The 21,042-nt window shown below is 45.2% G+C and overlaps 1 protein-coding gene across 5 annotated transcripts; it reads right to left on the bottom strand.

Annotated features, from left to right (window-relative positions):
* Nucleotides 1-57: 57 nt before the first annotated feature.
* Nucleotides 58-20,550, bottom strand: LOC106048358 (perilipin-2). 5 transcript variants are annotated; one of them, XM_066987395.1, is made up of 9 exons: nucleotides 20,222-20,548; nucleotides 10,662-10,718; nucleotides 10,387-10,582; nucleotides 9,632-9,714; nucleotides 8,864-9,149; nucleotides 8,365-8,549; nucleotides 7,508-7,642; nucleotides 6,527-6,817; nucleotides 58-1,214 (listed from the first exon to the last, which is right to left on the bottom strand). In XM_066987395.1, the coding sequence occupies exons 4-9, from the start codon at nucleotides 9,686-9,688 to the stop codon at nucleotides 1,083-1,085; spliced, it is 1,086 nt and encodes a 361-aa protein (XP_066843496.1). In that variant the 5' UTR covers nucleotides 9,689-9,714; nucleotides 10,387-10,582; nucleotides 10,662-10,718; nucleotides 20,222-20,548; the 3' UTR covers nucleotides 58-1,082. The 5 variants fall into 5 exon arrangements, with proteins under 5 accessions (XP_066843496.1, XP_066843497.1, XP_066843498.1 ...); XM_066987396.1 differs by lacking the exon at nucleotides 10,387-10,582 and having other exon boundaries at nucleotides 20,222-20,550; XM_066987397.1 differs by lacking the exons at nucleotides 10,387-10,582; nucleotides 20,222-20,548 and having other exon boundaries at nucleotides 10,662-12,237.
* Nucleotides 20,551-21,042: the final 492 nt, after the last annotated feature.

Here is a 21,042-nt window from a genome sequence, read left to right as displayed (position 1 = left end):
GCCTCCGCCCTTATTCCTTGCTAATCCCCTCACAGACCCGAGGCGGACACCAGGCTGCGCAGTTCAGTCTTTTATTTCAAGGCATTTCCGTGACTCGGAAGTTCTCGCAGCAGCCCGCCCGGCGGCCCCGTCACATCCCCCAGCCGCGGGCTCGGCCTGATCCCCAGAGAGACGTGCAGCGAGCGCTGCTCGCCGGGCGCCCACCGTCCCCGCTGCTACAGGAAGCTAGCCCGGGTCCTCGTTAAAAAAAGATTATCGCTGACACCAGAAATACCTCTACCTTCGGTTCCCTCTCTTGACCGTCATTATTATTTTTTTTAATTATTTTTCTATTGTCCAAACCTGTTTCTGTCTCTTCCCTTTTCCCTCGCTCTTTCCAACGTCTTCCCCTTTCATTTTTAGCTCCCGTCCTTCCTTCTGGAAGGAACATCCCTTTCTAAGCATTTACCCTCTTCTAGTCTCAGGTCCCATAACCAATACTATCAGGATGACCAAAATTTTTTGCACGCAGAAGGCATGTAGAGAGAAAGGGCATCCTTTTGTGCATAAAGCATCCTTGGATAAAGCACCCAAAGGGACCCTACTCTAATCTCTGTAGGCACAGTGCCCAACAAAAAAAAAAAAACTGAGAGAATCTGAGACAGCCAAAACCTCCTGTCCTTTCCAGCAGCAAAGAGGTAGATGCAGAAGAGCTTTCCATGTAGACTTGAAAGGGGAAACTTCGTGGGCAAATCTTCATCAACTCCTTTTGTTGGCAGCCCTTTATGCAAAGCACTGGTGTGTTCTCTTGGCTGTTGCCAACAGGAGAACAAACAGCTATACAAATATTTAACAAAGACTAGATCAGTTGGATGCACTGGCTAAGCTATACCTGGTTTATAGAGCAGGAGCGTGACACACAAGCTAATGAATTAACCTAGCATGTAATCCTCAAGGGGTAATAATCAGTTTTGATGCAGCTAAGTGAAATAGCACTGATTTTAAAAAGTCCAAAGCTAGGTAGGATCAGCTTCAAAAAGGAGAAATATAGGTTAAACATGGCAAAAATACATTGTATCAAAAAGATGTTTTTCTGCTTTTCTTCATTCAACTCTTTGCCCTGTGGTGTATGGGCCATTTGTGCGTGAAAAGTCTTGTTGATCTTCATCCAAATCCAAAATGTCTGGGATATCATCTGACTCTGAAGAGAGGTCTGTAATAGTGAAATCTGGAACCTGTATAGGAACAAAATTTCAATCAATTCGAAAGTAAAACTAAATAAATTTGTGCAGTATTCCTGACTGAAGTCAGGAGATGAAGATGCTCAGCATCTCTAGAAATCAGACCCAAAGTACTGAATAGGGAGTGAAATATGATCAGTCACACATTGAACATAAATATAGCATTAAGACCAAATATTATGCAAGATCTAAATCAGTTGCTTGGAAGACAGGATTTGGTAGTAGAAGTGGAACAGAGCTAAACACACTGAGTGCATTTAGTGAAAACAATGACTAGAAAATTAAAAATTGAAGATTTTAAACTTGTTTTGCCTTTCTTCTTTCCTTGGGATCAATGGGTTATACAATGGAGAAGCCTAGAGAAGCTTGATATAGACTGCTTTGTACTGCCCTGCCTGCCTACCACATCAAACCTTTCCCAAGGACACAAATATCCGGAACTGGAAAAATACGCTGACCTCTATTTCAACTGCATATATTGTATTCTGTATTTTAAGCAGCTACTGGGTTTCAGAAATAGTTAGACATTAGTGGACACATGGATGTTACACACTTCTAAAAACCTTGGCTAAGACACTCAGGAGCTTAAGTCCCATTAGCAGGACTTAAATTACTTTGCCTCTTCTGAAAAATGAGATAGAATTAAGCAATTTACTCATAACCAGAAGTTTTCTACCCCAAGTGAAAAATTCATATATGTACAGTTTGATTCATGGTTAGGTTTAATGTTGGTAATATGATGAATACTTGAAGACAGACAGGATCATCACGTGCTTGCTCATGGGACTTTGGTTCTGTATGTCTGAAGAAGCAGTGACTTGAAGAGGCTTCTAAGCGTTTAGAATCACAGAATCCTGGAATGGTTTGGGTTGGAAGGGACCTTAAAGATCATCTGGTTCCAACCCCTCTGCCATGGGCACGGACACCTTCCACAAGTTTTTAAACTTGTTTTGCCTTTCTTCTTTCCTTGGGATCAATGGGTTATACAAAGGAACCTGCCTAGAGATAAGGTTGCCCAAAGCTCCATCCAACCTGCCCTTGCACACTTCCAGGGATAGGGCATCCACAGCTTCTCTGGTCAGCCTGTACTGGCTGGAGAAGCACTTTTAATTCATTCAGTAACTGCAAAACACCTTGCTTATGATCAATTTTATGGAAATTTTATGGAATATTTTACCAATTTTATGACCAATTTTTAGGAAAAACATACGAAAGAGAAGTCTATGCTTTGCCTTCCCTGAAGACATGCCAGAAGAACAGAGAACACACCAAAGGAGAAAGATTGCTACTGCAGCTATCAGGCTGTAGACAGCATTGAAGCACTGAATGTGAATTACTCAGTTCCTTGGAGAGTAGTTGGCTGTAGGACACCGGGTACTTAGAAATATTAATTAAAATATTAATTAAAACTGAGCTTTGGTAGACTTTAAGCAGCATGCCATGTATCAGGCAATAGTATGAGTACAATGAAATGCCTACACCACTTTGAGAGCCTAAGCTTGCTCAAAATTAAATCAGTATTAAATCTTCTCCTAAAACTCAAATGGCAGCAGGAATGTGGGAAACACATTCTTCAACCAGCAAGAATCATCCTGCATCTTTCTGCTTATTGCATTTACCGAAATCTCTAATTACTGTACTTAGAAAAACAATATATTTTGTCATTATCAGCAGATGACCCCATACCTCATATCATAGTACAAATGGAGATATGTAACAAGTCTAAGGCAAAGTAGCTCTTGGGGAATTTGGAGTTCGTTTGCAAATTCATTTAAAAATATGCCCAAATAGATAGTTTAACCAACTGGTTTATCCCCAGCACAAATATAGGGGAGAGAATGAGTTGAGAGCAGCTCTGAGGAGAGGGACTCAGGGATGTTGGTGGATGAAAAACTCCAAATGAGCTGGCAAAGTATTCTTGCAGCACACAAAAGTCAACTGCATCCTGGGCTGCATCAAAAGAAGCCTAGCCAGCAGGTCAAGAGAGGCGATTCTGCCTCTCTGCTCTTGTGAGACTCCAACTGGAGTCCTGTGTTCAACCCTGGGGCCCCCAGCAGAAGAAGGACATGGACCTGTTAGATCAGGTCCAGAGGAGGGCCACAAGGATGACCAAAGGGCTAGAGCACCTCTGCTACAAAGACAGGCTGAGGGAGTCGGGGTTGTTCAGCCTGCAGAAGAGACGTTCCAGGGAGACCTTATGGGGGCTTCCAGTACCTAAATGGGGCCTACAGGAAAGCTGGGGAGGGACTCTTTGTCAGGGAGTGGAGTGATAGCATAAGGGGGAATGGCTTTAAACTAAAAGAGGGTAGATTTAGATCAGATATATGGAAGAAAACCTTCACTCAGAGGGTGGTGAGGCACTGGCACAGGTTGCCCAGAGAAGCTGTGGATGCCCCATCCCTGGAGGTATTCAAGGCCAGGCTGGATGGGACCTTGGGCAGTCTGGTCTGGTGGGAGGTGTCCCTGCCCATGGGAGGGAGGTTGGAACTGGATGGCCTTTAAGGTCCCTTCCAACCCAACTCTGTGATTCTATAATTCTGTATTTAGACTGAGCAGGGTACATAACCATGCTCAGTAACTATGTCTGACCATTGGTAATTTTCACTACAGCATAGGTATGTCACCTCTATTACTTATGTCCATGTTTCTCCTACTGATAATAGGATAATCAACATTTCCATTTAAGTTTATGCTCTCTTTACATCCTTAGTGCGCACATAAAGGAGTCAACTGCTTACAAATATACTAGTAAGATGTTCATAGCCATTAAATAATTTTAAATGGGAGTGTAGCTGTGCATGAGAGTAAAACAGCATTGGTGTCAGTATCATTTATCTCAGTTTTGAACATACTAAGTTGTTTTAAAAGCACACTGCCACCTGCACCAGTCTAAGTAAATCCCAGTCTAAGTAAATCAATGCAAAGCCTCCACTGTTACGGGCTTGCTTAGATAAAGGACTTTCACTTCTGTATCACCTTTGTGTTTAATTGTACTCTCATTTCATAGTTGCTAGGAAGTTGAAACAAAGCCATAAGACAATTCTTGCAAGAATAGGGCTAGATATGACCCTTCTTTGTACTTTTCCTCTGTAAGATGGAGTTAGATCTTCTGAAATGAAATAGCATAAAACTTGCAGAACCCTTGCATGGAATAGTGTAGTAGGTTCTGCTCTGTTAATATTTTAGGTTTTCTTCATTCCATGTGAGATTTTTCAGCAGTTATTAGAACGCACATCAGCTTCAGTTCACAGGTTCTGGAAGATGTCCAAGACATCCATGCCTCCAGTGGGCAATTTAATCGGCATTCTACCTGTGCTAGAAAAAGTTATGTTCTGTCTGAAGTCCCTTAATTGCAATAAAGACTAGAGACATGCTATACTAAATTACCAGCAAGAAGATATCCATGCCATAAAAACTACAGTTCAGTTCCAACACCCAGCGCTGTCCTCATTAAGATGATCCAATAATCTAAATGCAAGGATTTGTACTGGGTACAATAAACCAAGAACATACTAATTCACCATTATTTAGCCTTCTCTTCTTCCAAGAAAGAGCTCCCTATTCCACTGGGAGTTGGAAACTTAATATTCTGTATACGTGGTTTCTATGTGGGGAAAAAAGTCACAGTACGAAAATGCAGGAGTTTTTGTAGTGTGTTGGTGTAACAGGCTATCAGCACAAACACATAAACACAACCAGGCATTGCTCTAGTTGTGACCACCAGTTGTACTTCAGCTCTAAAAGGCCAGAGTAACTTACAGAGTTACCCAGAGTTACTTAGTGTTTTGATTCACACTGTTTAGCAACTTCTTTGAAGCTGAGACCAACATTGCTAAATTAAATGACTGCAATGCACAGTTGCCTAGGGTATGCATCAAGAACACATCTTACCTGGACAGCAATAAACCAAGAAAGCTTTTTTCCCAAGTAACAGTAATTCTCATCAAGGGAAGGGAGTTATAGAAGTTACTAGGGAACAACTCCACTCAAGTAGATGAGTGTTAATTCACATTAGTCACTCAAGTTCAAAAGAGGGTACATAAAGTAAAAGAAAAAAAAAAGATTAAAGCTTGCATTGACAGTTGAAGAGTACACACTCCTACCAAGTCAGCAGCCAAGGCAGGTAGCTGGGAGTCTCATACAGACAACATCTACTAGATGGGGAAGACTGATTTTTTCTTTCCTATATCCTTTTTTCCTCACTGTAAGGCCATCCACCTGTTCACAGTCTGGACAGGTAACAGTAAGCACAAAAAAAGCAACAGTAAAGCAAAGACTGAATGGAAGGGAAGAAGGAAACACTGCAGCAATGTTATCTATGCACACAAATAGATTTAGATTTTCAATGTGTCTACTTCATTTGCATTGCAAGCTTGCTTTCTCTTGGACCCAGATTAAAGGAGTCACAGAACAGCAAGTTATGTTTTACACACCATACAAATGGAGACAGACTTTGGCTGCTGAAGCATTTATTACTAAGGTACAAAATGTATTACAAAAAGTTGGCTACAAAAAGCATACAACAGCAGGCACCTGAGTATGAACAGCATGAATCTTGTCTTTATACTGTCAAAAATATACTTTGATAATGATTTGGTCAGGTTACTGTGTAATACAATAGTAAGTTTATATCGTTAATATTAGCACTGTCACAGCATTCAACTCCAGCTGACTCAGTCAGAAACCCCACTTTCAGCTTTGGAATTCTGCCCTCACAGAATCCTCATGAATCATGTAACAGTTCAATTTGAGACAGTCATTAAAAAAATAATCAAATGCATGATCTGCAGCAAGTACAGAATTCAGGCATACCTCGCTAGAATGCAAGGCTTTTAAAGGCATTTCATAGCATGTAAGGCTTTTATATTACTCTGGTAGAGATTAAGCAGCAGATCAAATGCTTTCAGCTGGGATAAGAATCATTTAGAGTAAGGATATTACTACCATTAATAAGCATAGTGAGGTTTCTCAACTGTACAAACAAGGCATCTTGACAACTGTAAGCTGCCAGTATTTAGGCACTTCTGTTTGTTTTAGAGTGTCTTTACTACTCAGGACAATACAATGCATTTATAGGAGAGTGTCCTCTCTAAATCACTTCCCCACTCGTAAGTTTTTTCCCTAAAGCTTTTTGACAGCTACAGTTGTTAGTCACTTGTTTGGTCAGTCTGCAGAGTACATGTATGCTATGCAGTTTACTCAATAAGGTGTTCAAGCTGTTTGTCTTCCTGGCTGGAATTTTTCTCCCCTTCACCTTTGCTCTCAGCATGCTGAATGCCAGGCAGTTGTGGGTAAAAGGGACCTACCAGCCAGTTGAGCAGCGTGTTGTTAACAAGATAATCCATCACATCATCCAGAGACTCTTTCATTTTCTTTAGTTGTCCTTTGCTAGTAGCAAAAAAGCTGTCTGATAGTTCTGGAAAAGAGGATGCTGACTGGAAGATCTGGTAGACATCACCTGCCATTGACCCAACACTGTAAACCTGGTCCTGCACATTCTGTGGCAGACCCTGTAGGCTTGAGACCAGTGTGAGGCAAGTGGTCTGAAGCTGCTGAGTGAGGCTCTGTGCAATAGCTAGAGTTCTCGACTCTATGTGCTGGAAACAAAAACATAATAATCGCCTGTCAGTATCTTTTTGTGACTGTAGCAGTTTTATGTTATTTAAGAGACAAGGAAGCAAAGTAAAAGGGGTGAAAGTAAGATACAGCAGATAACATAAGGATTAAGCAAGAAGAGTAACAGACAGCTTCAAAGTACTTGATTTCTCCAATGTTCAAGTACTTTGGAACAGAAGCATTGGTAGTATCTACCCAACAACAGATAAGGAAGCTCTTGTATCAACTCTGGATAGCAAGTTAAAGCAGAGGAGTATTCTAGTGGATGAACCGCTATTCAAAGCTCTATAAGACTCAGTGAGTCTGTTCCTCAGGCTGCTTTATGCTGAGGAATTGCTATTTCCAGTCTGGCCATATGAGATAAGTGAATCCTAGCTGGTCTAGATATGGTTAATATCCCAACAAGTTCGCAGAATGAGGATTCTCTTGAAAGGAGAATAACCCTTTAGTGTTTGCAGGAAGTAGGCTCATTTAAGAGTTAGGATGTCCTCTGCTTTTCATAAGAGGAAATGGCAGATGCCTGAACTTCATCATTTAGATTCCACTTTTGTATAGAAGCATTCTGTGCTGTTAAAATGAGATGCTGTGCACTTTGGGGACTGTTAGTTAGCCAGTGTTACCTCGACAGTATGCAGTCCATTTATTTCCAGTTTACATTTACATCTATTTACCTCAGCACTATGCGACTCATCACCATCATTTTGACCTGTATATTTCTTCCATTCTGCCCAGGATTGACAGAGTTTTTCCTGAGCATTAAGAAGTTTCTGATTGGCACTATTCACGTTCTTTCTGGCATACTCGATCTGAAATACAGCCAAACAAGGAAGTAAAGTAAGAGTCCAAACAGTTCTATTAGGGCTACCCTAAAATACCAGCTTTGTATTTTTTTTTTAAACACTTAAAGTTCAAACGAAAGGCTTTGGAGAACATAAGGATATGCTCCTTCTCCACAGAAAAAGCTAGAAGCAGTTTCAAGATGTTATGTAGTCTACCCCTCTACACCTCAACTATTTCATCCTTCCCCACTGAACTCGTATACATGGAGCTCTAAGTATATAGAAGACCATAACTATGTACAGTTTGTGCTGTACATAAAGGTACATAGTTAGGATCAGATGACTGAAGCACTCAGGAATGCTCAGAGATACCCACAGCAAGAATAGCAAGCCCATGAAGAATCCTACATTTTGTTAATATAAAGACTGAAGTAAAGCACTGAAGTGTTTCTAAATTGCAAGACACTTTCTTCAATGAATAAATGTGTCAGAACTGACCCTTTACAACAAAAACACCTTTTAAACATTACTTCTATTTATGCAGTGCTTAAAGTTACAAGTAATTGGTCTGTTTTTACAGATCAACTTGATTTAGGACTTCTCCTGACTGGTGGTAAAAAGCTCCATTGGGAAGTGCTTTATATTTTGAAAATCAATTTAGTCACAGCTATCTGATTTTTCCCTGTTTGTTCTCTACATTCGAAAGCTATACCAACGATTTTATATCTAAAGTGAGAACTTGAACTTACCAGATTAACAGTATGGTGGAGCTGAGAAATCGTCTCCTGGCTTTTCTGTTTAGCATCTCTAACTTTGTTTAAGGCTTGCTGGTAGGCACGTGCACAGACCTTTGATGACAGAGATCCTAGCTGAACATAGTAACTTGGCTTTTGAACTCCAAGTTCAAAACCTTCAACTTTTGCAGCTTCTTCTTCTAGAAAAGTGGAAAGGGAGCAGATTGACCAGTGGAACAACACTTAAGAGGCCTGACGATATTTCATTTGCTTCATAATAACTGAATATTGGATTTGTTTAGTAGTCCTTTAACAGCAGGTTTGGTTGACAGGCACACATGTAACCCTTAGGTTCATTCTGCTTGCCTGTCAAGAAAACGCTATTACAACCAGGAAGGCCAAAGACAGTTTGGGAAGCACATGCTCCCTCCCTGCTATGAGGTAATAAATGGATGACTGCTTGTTTCTCTCCAATACATGTATACCATCAAAATTAAACCTGAATTGTTCTTACCTAGTTTTGCTTCTGTGAGTGGGAGATACTGGTCCACTAGGGTCTCTGATTTAGTGTGAGCAGTGGAATGGACAGTGCTCTCCATCTGCACCACACGACTTCTCAAGACAGTGTTAATGCCACCATTAACAACGGACTTGGTCATTTCTACACTGTCTTGCATCGCTTCTTTAGTCTTGCCCACAACTCCAGTGATTGTGTGAGCAACAGTTTCCTTGGCACCAGTCACAGTGGTTGTTACAGCTTCTCTGGCTCCAACAACTACATCCTTAGCATTGGCAACAGCCTGACAATGAAAATAGGTTGATTCACTAAAAATATTTGATAAAAAGAGCTACATAATCCAGGAAACAGAATTATATTAAGGCTCATACAAGTATTATCTAGGAAGAACTTGCACTGAAAGCACATAGACAAAACAAAGATATGATTGTCATGCAGCCTTCAGCTCAACACTCTTCAGTGAATGTAAATCAGTTTGTTTTACAATGAGCAAGAAAAAGTTTTTACAGGATGCCCACCAGTGAACAGCAGCTACAGATATATCAAGTAGCAGGCTAATGTAAAAAAAATAAATAAATAAAAAATAGCTCAGTGACCTTCCAAAAGCAAACGATTCTACAGAAATGCACTCCATCTCCTCACTACATCTAAGCTGTGAAACAAGTGCAGCTTACAGGAACTCCCCTCACTGCATTTTTCATATCAACAGCAAAGAGACAGGTATAGAGATCTTCTGCTCAGCATATGTACATGGAGAAGACTTACCTTGTCAGTGGGTTGATTCAGTATAGGCAGTCTCTCTTCAATTTTGTCTAGACCCATACACGTGTAGTTGTTGGCAACTACAACTATAAAAGAGATTACAACAGTTCAACAGTTGATTTTAGGTTTTGTTTTACCTTAGTATAAATAACTCCAATTGTTATTTGTTTTTGAAACGGAGCTCACACAGCAGCACATTTAAAGTAGCTTCTCTCCCCTTTTCAGGGGAATTTGAGGTAGCAAAGCCCCACAAGAAGGCTGGTCTACAGTGCCTTAAGCAAGCTCACTTGCAGGCAGAGGAAGTCTGTTCATATACCTTACAAGCAACTGTTGTAACAGGTTGAAACACCTGGCCTACTGCCAGTTGAAGAAACTAAGGCTTCTAGTTACAACAGCCTTTTGACACAGTTGCCAAATTTAACCACAAGTTACAAGAGAGAAAGCACAAAACACTTGAAAGTAGGTGAAAGGTGAGGAAGGTGTTGCACAAGCAACTACACAGTCACCTTGCAAATCACAAGGAGCCAGTCAGTTCAGTATTATGAAAGCTGGAATCAGCTTTGGCTCTGGATTCCACCACTCCCCCAAGTCATACCTATCTGTAATAAGTTACTCAACAAGCCTTGCTTGTTGAGATGGTTGTCAGCTAGCTGAAATAACACTCCAGACCAGCATGACTGTGCTCAACTGTAAGCACATGTTAATATATAAAGCAATCAGTTGAATTAAAGGTATCAACAGCTCCATCTTTGCCTTACTTTGTGGTTCCAGTTTCTAGATGATAGGCATAGCACTTGTCATGGCTACTGAAGTAATTGTCTTCACTCCTTTCTCTGCTATCTCACATACTGACTTCAGATAGGGATGGTTATCCTTTGTGGTAACATAGGCTGTCGATACCATATCATAGGTGGAGCTCACCAAAGGAAGGTTTGCTACCCTTGATACAATGTTCTGTTTAAAGAGAAAGAGGTTAATTGACTATTTTTCTGAACTATACATTAAAAACCCTACTGGGCTATCTTAAACATACCTGTTGTGGATCAATTGCTGCTAATGCCATTTTTTCAGGTCTTCAGTCTTACACAGCCTATGAAAGAAGCATGTCAGAGTTAGGACATCCTCATATCCACTTCATTTAAACACCAGGCTTTCAAACCAATAATTGCTTTATAATCAACCCCACCAGATCAAGGGGATTAAGGATGTTTGTTCTTGCATATAGGAGATCCTTTTTATTTTAACAATTTAAAAGTCCAAAAGCTTTGTTTCCTAATGCTTTTCATTGGTTTAAGCAATACGAGTACGCCAGATGCAAGAAACAGGCTTTGAAATACAGCAGTTCACTACAGAATTACAACTTGAGTCATGTCTTTTTTCTAGGAGAACTACATATACTTGGTCTCAACTGTTGAGCCAGGGTGAAGGAAACCTACCCAGCTGTTCTTAAGCTAAGAGTTTATTAAAACTCTCATTTAGGAAGTCTAAAGGACAGATGAAGACTCTACCACCAGTATCTTTAATCAGATTAACAAAAGGGAGTCAAGTTTGAAATGTGATTAGCTGTTGTTGTCCAAATATTGTGGACACTTGAAGACTGCGGTGAAATACTTATCTCTAACCTCAAATTAATTCTCACCCAAGTTACTCCACTAAACACAGTGGGCTCATTATCTCTGCTGCAGTGTCTGATGCCCACACAGGGTTTCCACTGCTCAGTTACTCAAGAGTTAGAATTCCTGTAGCATGCACAGTCAGAACTCTCCCACAACAGGAAATAACTTTCCTTTGTGCTAATTTAGGAATTACTACCAAGCCCACATTGAAACAGGCTGGGGAGAGCAGTTGTTCAGCAAGCCTATGCTACGCAATTATCTATCTTATTATGTTGTGGTTTAACCCGGCTGGCAGCTAAACACCACACAGCCGTTCGCTCACCCTCCCCCCTCCCTCTCTGGGATGGGGGAGAGAAACGGGAAAGTGAAGCCGGTGAGTTGAGATAGACAGTTTATTAAGACAGGAAAATAATAATAACAATAATAATAATAATAATAGTGATAATGGTAATAGTATTAACAATAATAATGTGTAAGAAAACAAGTGATGCACAATGCAATTGCTCACCACCCGCTGACCGATGCCCAGCCTATCCCCGAGCAGCCGGCCCCCCCACCCCGGCCAGCCACCCCTATATATTGTTTAGCATGACGTCAGATGGTATGGAATACCCCTTTGGCCAGTTTGGGTCAGCTGTCCTGGGTCTGTCCCCTCCCAGCTCCTGCTGCACCCCCAGCCTGCTCGCTGGCAGGACAGAGCGAGAAGCTGAAAAGTCCTTGGCCTGGTGTAAACACTGCTCTGCAACAATTAAAACATCAGCATGTTATCAGCGCTCTTCTCATCCTAATCCAAAACATAGCACCCTACCAGCTACTATGAGGGAAAATTAACTCTGTCCTAACTGGAACCAGGACAGATATCCACCCCTTATTCCATACCATTTATGTCATGCTCAGGTTACACTCTGTCCAATACATTCTAATTAATCACCATTTTCATCTATGATATATAGCAATCATGGTAGTGATGACATACAGTATTATATAATAATTAACATACTACAATTCAACTCATGGGCTATTCTCACCCAGTATCAAATCCCCTTGAGGTACACACCGGACCTCCCCATTCTTTTGCATTACCCACCAAGTGCATCCAGGTCCCTGAGCAAAAGCAATTCCACGAATGGGTTTGCCTTTTCCTGAGGCAGGAGTAGCCCAGACTGTTTTACCCAGCATGTTTCTTACGTGCACTACAGGAACTTTATCCCCTTCTACAGTGCGTAACAGGTTTGATTGGGCAGGTCCAGCTCGGTTGGCAGATCCCCTGGTATTGACTAACCAGGTGGCCTTTGCCAAATGTGTATCCCAATTTTTGAATGTCCCAGCACCCATTGCTTTCAGTGTAGTCTTCAACAGGCCATTGTATCGTTCAACTTTTCCAGAGGCTGGTGCATGATAGGGGATGTGATACACCCACTCAATACCATGTTCTTTGGCCCAAGTGTCTATAAGGTTGTTTCGGAAATGAGTCCCGTTGTCTGACTCAATTCTCTCTGGGGTGCCATGTCGCCATAGGACTTGCTTTTCAAGGCCCAGGATAGTGTTCCGGGCGGTGGCATGGGGCACAGGATATGTTTCCAGCCATCCGGTGGTTGCTTCCACCATTGTAAGTACGTGGCGCTTGCCGTTGCGGGTTTGAGGGAGTGTGATGTAATCAATCTGCCAGGCCTCTCCATATTTATATTTCAGCCATCGTCCTCCATACCAAAGAGGTTTTGACCGTTTGGCTTGCTTGATTGCAGCACATGTTTCACAGTCATGAATAACCTGTGCTATAGTGTCCATGGTCAGGTCCACCCCTCGATCACGAGCCCATCTGTAGGTTGCATCTCTACCTTGATGGCCTGAGGTGTCATGGGCCCATCGGGCTATAAATAATTCACCTTTATGTTGCCAGTCCAGGTCCACCTGAGCCACTTCAATCTTAGCAGCCTGATCCACCTGCTGGTTGTTTTGGTGTTCTTCAGTAGCCCGATTCTTGGGCACATGAGCATCTACATGGCGTACCTTTACAACCAGGTTCTCTACCTGGGCAGCAATATCTTGCCACAATGCCGCAGCCCAGATGGGCTTGCCCCTGCGCTGCCAGTTGTTCTGCTTCCATTGCTGTAACCACCCCCACAGGGCATTTGCTACCATCCATGAATCAGTATAGAGATAGAGAACTGGCCACTTTTCTCGTTCAGCAATATCTAAAGCCAGCTGAATGGCTTTTACTTCTGCAAACTGACTCGATTCACCTTCTCCCTCAGCAGCTTTTGCAACTCGTCGTGTAGGACTCCATACAGCAGCTTTCCATCTCCGATGCTTTCCCACAATACGACAGGACCCGTCAGTGAACAAGGCATATTTCTTCTCATTTTCCGGTAGCTTGTTGTACAGGGGGGCTTCTTCAGCACGAACCACCTCCTCCTCTGATGATATCCCAAAGTATTTGCCTTCTGGCCAGTCCATAATCACCTCCAAGATTCCTGGGCGACTGGGGTTTCCTATTCGAGCCCGCTGAGTAATCAGTGCAACCCACTTGCTCCATGTAGCATCAGTTGCATGATGCGTAGAGGGGACCCTTCCTTTGAACATCCAGCCTAGTACCGGCAGTCGGGGTGCCAGGAGGAGCTGCGCTTCAGTACCGACCACTTCCGAAGCAGATCGAACTCCTTCATATGCTGCCAATATCTCCTTTTCAGTTGGAGTATAGCGGGCCTCAGATCCTCTGTATCCCCGACTCCAAAACCCCAGGGGTCGACCTCGAGTTTCCCCAGGTTCTTTCTGCCAGAGGCTCCAGGTGGGACCATTCTCTCCGGCTGCGGTGTAGAGCACATTCTTTACATCTGGTCCTGTTCGGACTGGCCCGAGGGCTACTGCATGAACTATTTCCTGCTTAATTTGTTCAAAGGCTTGTCGTTGCTCAGGGCCCCATTCAAAAGCATTCTTCTTACGGGTTACTTGGTAGAGCGGGTTTACAATCAGACTGTAATTTGGAATATGCATTCTCCAAAACCCCACGACACCTAGGAAAGTTTGTGTTTCTTTTTTGCTAGTTGGTGGAGACATAGCTGTTATCTTGTTGATCACATCCATTGGGATTTGACGACGTCCATCTTGCCATTTTATTCCTAAAAACTGGATCTCTCGTGCAGGTCCTTTAACTTTATTCTGTTTTATGGCAAAACCGGCCTTCAGAAGGATTTGGACTATTTTCTTCCCTTTCTCGAAAACTTCTTCTGCAGTGTCACCCCACACAATGATGTCATCGATGTACTGCAGGTGTTCAGGAGCTTCCCCCTGCTCCAGCGCAGACTGGATCAGTCCATGGCAAATGGTAGGGCTGTGTTTCCACCCCTGGGGCAGCCGATTCCAAGTATATTGGACTCCCCTCCAAGTGAAAGCAAACTGTGGCCTGCACTGTGCTGCTAGAGGGATGGAGAAAAATGCATTAGCGATATCAATTGTGGCATACCACTTGGCTGCCTTTGATTCCAGTTCATACTGGAGTTCTAGCATGTCCGGCACTGCAGCACTCAGTGGTGGCGTGACTTCGTTCAGGCCACGATAGTCCACTGTTAGTCTCCACTCACCATTAGACTTTCGCACTGGCCATATGGGACTATTAAAAGGTGAATGAGTCTTGCTGATCACTCCTTGGCTCTCCAGTTGACGAATTAGCTTATGGATGGGACTCAGGGAGTCTCGGTTGGTGCGATATTGCCGCCGGTGCACAGTTGTGGTAGCGATCGGCACTTGCTGTTCTTCAACCCTCAGCAACCCCACAACAGAAGGGTCCTCTGAGAGACCAGGCAAGGTAGACAACTGTTTAATGTCCTCTGTCTCCAAAGCAGCTATGCCAAAAGCCCAGCGGAACCCTTTTGGGTCCTTGAAATATCCTCTTCTAAGATAGTCTATGCCAAGGATGCACGGAGCATCTGGGCCAGTCACAATACGGTGCTTTTGCCACTCATTACCGGTTAGACTCACTTCAGCCTCCAATACAGTTAACTGCTGGGATCCCCCCGTCACACCATAAATACAGATGGGCTCTGGCCCTTTATAGCTTGATGGCATTAGAGTACATTGTGCACCGGTGTCTACCAAAGCCTTATACTTCTGTGCGTCTGACGTGCCAGGCCATCGAATCCACACAGTCCAATAAAATCGATTGTCCCTTTCCTCCCCCTGGCTGGAGGCAGGGCCCCTCTAGTCCTGGTCAGAATCTTCATTTCCGTGTTTAAAGGACTGCCTGCTGGAAGTTGGAGCAGCAAACCTTTCAGAGAACTCCTTTTTCCCAATTGTTTTCCTTTGCAATTCACGTACCCGTGCCTCTAGGGTCGCAGTAGATTTTCCATCCCATTTTCTCATGTCCTCTCCATGGTCACGTAGGTAAAACCACAGGGTGGCGCGGTGTGTGTGCCCACCATATTGTCTTCCTTGCATAGATGAACGTTTACCCCTAATAGCTGAGACACTGGTTTGTACAGGTGGGGAGGAAAATAATCTCTCTTCAAGTTGGTGGATCTTTTCAGAAAGTTTCTCCAAGGTATTCTCTTTTAGCTGGTGGACACTGGTTCGTTCAGGTGAAGGGGAAGATAATCTTTCTTCAAGTTGGTGGATCTTTTCAGAAAGTTTCTCCAAAGCATTCTCTTTTAGCTGGTGGACACTGGTTCGTTCAGGTGAAGGGGAAGATAATCTTTCTTCAAGTTGGTGGATCTTTTCAGAAAGTTTCTCTAAAGCATTCTCTTTTAGCTGGTGGACACTGGTTCGTTCAGGTGGAGGGGAAGATAAATTCTCTTTAAGTTGGTGGACCTCTTCAGAGAGTTTCTCCACAGCTGAGACACAGGCCTTTAGGGAAGAGGAGAGATTTCCTTCGTACTGCCGGAGTATTTTAGTCACTTCATTCACTGTGGGATTCTCCTCCGCTTTCCAGGCTATTATTGCCAATGAGCTGGCATATGATGATGGTGCACTCTGTACAAACTTCCGCCACATGGGTAGTGTACACCGGACTGCATCTGGATCTGCGGATGTTTGTGCGTCGTCTAGGTCCTTATAAATTACTTCCCGTACGGCCAATTCCCTCAGGTACTGAATTCCCTTCTCCATGGTGGTCCATTTGCTTGGTAAACATACAAGTTCTTCCTTGAAGGGATACCTTTCCTTCACAGCTGACAGGAGACGCCTCCAGAGGCTGCGAGATTGTGCTCCATCTCCAATTGCTTTGTCAATGCATGCGTCCCTAGCAAGGGATCCCAGCCGCCTGGCTTCCTTGCCCTCCAATTCCACATAATTGGCTCCCGTGTCCCAGCACCGGAGCAGCCAGGTGACAAGCTGCTCGCCTATACAGCGACCAAAATCTTTTTGCACATCTCGTAGCTCACGCTGGTATAGAGTCCGGGTAATTACTGTTGATTTTTCGACATCCTCATCCTCATCTTCAGTCTTCTGCACCTTTGATGGCCGGTGTAGAGTCCGGGTAGTTACTGTTGATTTTCCGACATCCTCATCCTCATCTTCAGTCTCGTGCACCTTTGATGGCTGGTATGGAGTCCGGGTAGTTACTGTTGATTTTTCGCCATTCTCATCCTCATCTTCAGTCTCCTGCACCTTTGATGGCCCAGCCTCGTCTTCACTACGCCCAGACCTAGCAGAAGACTGTCTGCGTTTTAAACGACCTGAGCCTCTATACCATTTCTTCACCTTGTCTACAGGGGCAACTTGCACTGCTACAGCTCGTTTCTCTGACCCAGACACAGGGTCTGCCACAGGGGTTGGAATACCCTCTGCGGGGTCAACTTGCACTGCTACAGCTCGTTTCTCTGACCCAGACACAGGGTCTGCCACAGGGGTTGGAATACCCTCTGCGGGGTCAACTTGCACTGCTACAGCTCGTTTCTCTGACCCAGACACAGGAGTGGGAGCAGCTGCACGAGCTGGGGCAGCTGCAGGAGCTGGAGCGGCTGCAGGGGCTGGAGCTGGAGCGGCTGCAGGAGCTGGAGCTGGAGCGGCTGCAGGAGCCGGAACGGCTGCAGGAGCTGGAGCTGGAGCGGCTGCAGGAGCTGGAGCTGGAGCGGCTGCAGGAGCCGGAACGGCTGCAGGAGCTGGAGCGGCTGCAGGAGCTGGAGCTGGAGCGGCTGCAGGAGCTGGAGCTGGAGCGGCTGCAGGAGCTGGAGCGGCTGCAGGAGCTGGAGCGGCTGCAGGAGCTGGAGCTGGAGTAGCTGCATTAGCTGGAGCGGCTGCAGGAGCTGGAGCTGGAGTGGCTGCAGGGGCTGGAGCTGGAGCGGCTGCAGGAGCCGGAACGGCTGCAGGAGCTGGAGCGGCTGCAGGAGCTGGAGCTGGAATAGCTGCAGGAGCTGGAACTGGAGCGGCTGCAGGAGCTGGAGCGGCTGCAGGAGCTGGAACTGGAACGGCTGCAGGAGCTGGAGCTGGAGCGGCTGCAGGAGCTGGAGCGGCTGCAGGAGCTGGAGCTGGAGCGGCTGCAGGAGCTGGAACTGGAGCGGCTGCAGGAGCTGGAACTGGAGCGGCTGCAGGAGCTGGAACTGGAGTGGCTGCAGGAGCTGGAGCTGGAACGGCTGCAGGAGCTGGAGCTAGGTTGCTAGTAGCATCAATTGCAGCTCGATAGGCACAAGCCAGACCCCAGCACGCTACAGTGATTTGTGTCACTTTGGAACTGCCAGAGTCATGACACCTTTTTTTCAAGCATTCTGCCAGCTTTTTAGGATTTTGCAGTTGTTCAGGGGTGAATGTCCAAAACACTGGAGGTGACCACTGCTCTAGAAACCTGCCCATATCCTCCCACACTCCCTGCCACTCGCAACTATCCCGCCTCAAGACAGATCTCCGGATGAGATTCCTAAGTAGTTGTTTAACCCTCCACAAAATCTGAAGCGCATTCAGGAGACATAACAACAAGAGCAGGCTGGTCTGAGTATCCCAAGGATATTCAACATCTCGGAGAGCCACCGTAACTAGCTCGGGGGATAAGAGGGTGGTGGTGAAGGAGAAAGGGAGAGTGAACAGGTAGGGAAACATGTCTTCCCCTGTCCCCTTCACAGATTGGCTCCCTAACGAAAACAGGCAATAGGTGTAATTGCTAATAGTTTCCGAGATATGGGTTCCAAAGTATAGAGTCGACGTCAGTGCTGAGTACAAATACCAGGTTAAAGTCGTGACCAGATATTTCATCATTTCATAAGCCATTGCTACACCGCACAGTACCATAACAATCTTAAACCAGGGCCCGGAAAGGATAAACAGTGCAACAGGGAGCACATACAGAAAGTAACGCACCATAAAACTCAATTTGGAATACAGGTACAGCAGACTGGAGATTAAGGCAATCAACATCGTGACTAGCAACTATTAAGCAGGTCCAATACTTATACCAATTTTAGTTTAACACACTCTGGTCAGATTTGTCGATATCTCAACCCTTCGGGCCCCACGTTGGGCGCCAAGAGGACTGTTGTGGTTTAACCCGGCTGGCAGCTAAACACCACACAGCCGTTCGCTCACCCTCCCCCCTCCCTCTCTGGGATGGGGGAGAGAAACGGGAAAGTGAAGCCTGTGAGTTGAGATAGACAGTTTATTAAGACAGGAAAATAATAATAACAATAATAATAATAATAGTGATAATGGTAATAGTATTAACAATAATAATGTGTAAGAAAACACGTGATGCACAATGCAATTGCTCACCACCCGCTGACCGATGCCCAGCCTATCCCCGAGCAGCCGGCCCCCCCACCCCGGCCAGCTACCCCTATATATTGTTTAGCATGACGTCAGATGGTATGGAATACCCCTTTGGCCAGTTTGGGTCAGCTGTCCTGGGTCTGTCCCCTCCCAGCTCCTGCTGCACCCCCAGCCTGCTCGCTGGCAGGACAGAGCGAGAAGCCGAAAAGTCCTTGGCCTGGTGTAAACACTGCTCTGCAACAATTAAAACATCAGCATGTTATCAGCGCTCTTCTCATCCTAATCCAAAACATAGCACCCTACCAGCTACTATGAGCTACTTAACTCTGTCCTAACTGGAACCAGGACACAAGCCCACATTGAAACAGGCTGGGGAGAGCAGTTGTTCAGCAAGCCTATGCTACGCAATTATCTTCCAACGTGCACTCCCATGGAGAAAACAGTAATACTCCTCCCCATATAAACCCTATAAAAGGGAGAAGGGAAAGAGATAATGCAGTACCACTTCAAGAAAACACACAAATATGAATACTCAGAAGTGCATTGTCATTCTGTGAATACACAGAAGCCAAACAAGATCTGTAAGCACTTTTTGCTTTGACAGCTCCACAGAGCACTTCACTCCTGAAAGGATGGCAGTTCTGAAGGCTGTGTTGCTAGGTGTGCCAGAAAGCCCAACAGCAGCTTTCCTTTTTACATATATGATAATATCAAAACAGGATGCATTAATTTTTTGCTTCGGGTCAAGTAAAAATTTCTCTTTCGTTACATAACAGGCAATGACAACAGCGTGCTGTTAACACTTTGCAGGCGCATTTGCACACACCAGCGCGCACACGTGCCAGAAGGCAACTCCTGTAATGTGATTAACCGCTGTACACGAAGCGTGCAAGCAGGTAATAAACACGGGCTACGAGAATAACAGAGGAGCCCCCCGTCCCACCCACCGAGCACTCCCACAACCACCACACGCCCCGCAGCCGCCCGCGCGGCGCCGCACGCCGGGTCGCGGCTGATGCCGGCCGGCAGGAGGAGGGGCCCTCGCCTGAGAGATTATTCGAGGCTGGCAGCGCGTCCCAAAAGGCCCGGCCGCAGGCAGCGAGGCTGCGTGATTTCATTCGGCAAGGGGCGAGCTCGGGCCGGCCGCACGGGTACTCGGAGCCTCCGGAGCTACCCCTGCGCCCAGCGGGGGCAGAGGGGCAGACCCCGAGGCGCAGCCCACGCTGTGAGGGCGCCGTGCCGGGCCGGGGGCGGCCATGTCCATGTGGTGGAGCCGCGCGGAACTCACCTGGGCTGGGAGCGCGTGAGAAGGGAGGAAGGGAGAGCTGCGCGCGCGTCACGGCCGCTCCTCGTCACGAGGTGGGGTGGGGAGAAGAGAATTAGTTCCTAAAACAAAACAAAACAAAAAAATAAAACCGCGGAGAAACTTTATTACAGGGAACTCTTGTTCAGCCTTTCTGTCAGAAGGTCCCGGTAGCTTTAATTGTTTAAAGGTGGGAAATGGCAAGGAACCAGCGTATCTGTCAGCCTCAGAACACCGAGACTCCTTTCTGCCCCATTACTGCACCCTAAACAGCAGTCATCCTGCAAATGCTGTTTTAACTTTTACTGCTCTTTACACAGACCGACATCCTCTTCTGATTATCACTGTGCCAGGACAGCAAATTCCTCTAATACAGAGCAGTACAGTAAAAAGTATTGTTATCTGCCCAGGATGGGGACAGAAGGCTTCCTGCAAAAGCTTGGTAGAAAAATACAAAAACCATCTCTCCTTCTTATCTGTTATTCCCTTGTTGCAATACCCTTTGTCTACTGCTATAGAGATTCTGACCCTTGCTCCCACAGGACACTATCTTCCTAATACAAAAGGGTAGATTTAGATTAGATATGAGGAGGAAATTCTTCACTGTGAGGGTGGTGAGGCACTGGCACAAGTTCCCAGAGAAGCTGTGGATGCCCCGTCCCTGGAGGTGCTCAAGGCCAGGCTGGATGGGGCTTTGGGCAACCTGGTCTGGTGGGAGGTGTCCCTGCCCATGGGAGGGGGTTGGAGCTGGGTGGTCTGTAAGGTCCCTTCCAACCAAACCTTTCTGTGATTCTGTGATTCCTGGA

The sequence above is a fragment of the Anser cygnoides genome, chromosome W (genome assembly GCF_040182565.1).
Source record: "Anser cygnoides isolate HZ-2024a breed goose chromosome W, Taihu_goose_T2T_genome, whole genome shotgun sequence".
In the NCBI taxonomy this organism is placed as follows: domain Eukaryota; kingdom Metazoa; phylum Chordata; class Aves; order Anseriformes; family Anatidae; genus Anser; species Anser cygnoides.
The sequence above is the reverse complement of the archived record's forward strand: the minus strand, read 5'-3'. Positions and strand labels throughout refer to the sequence as shown.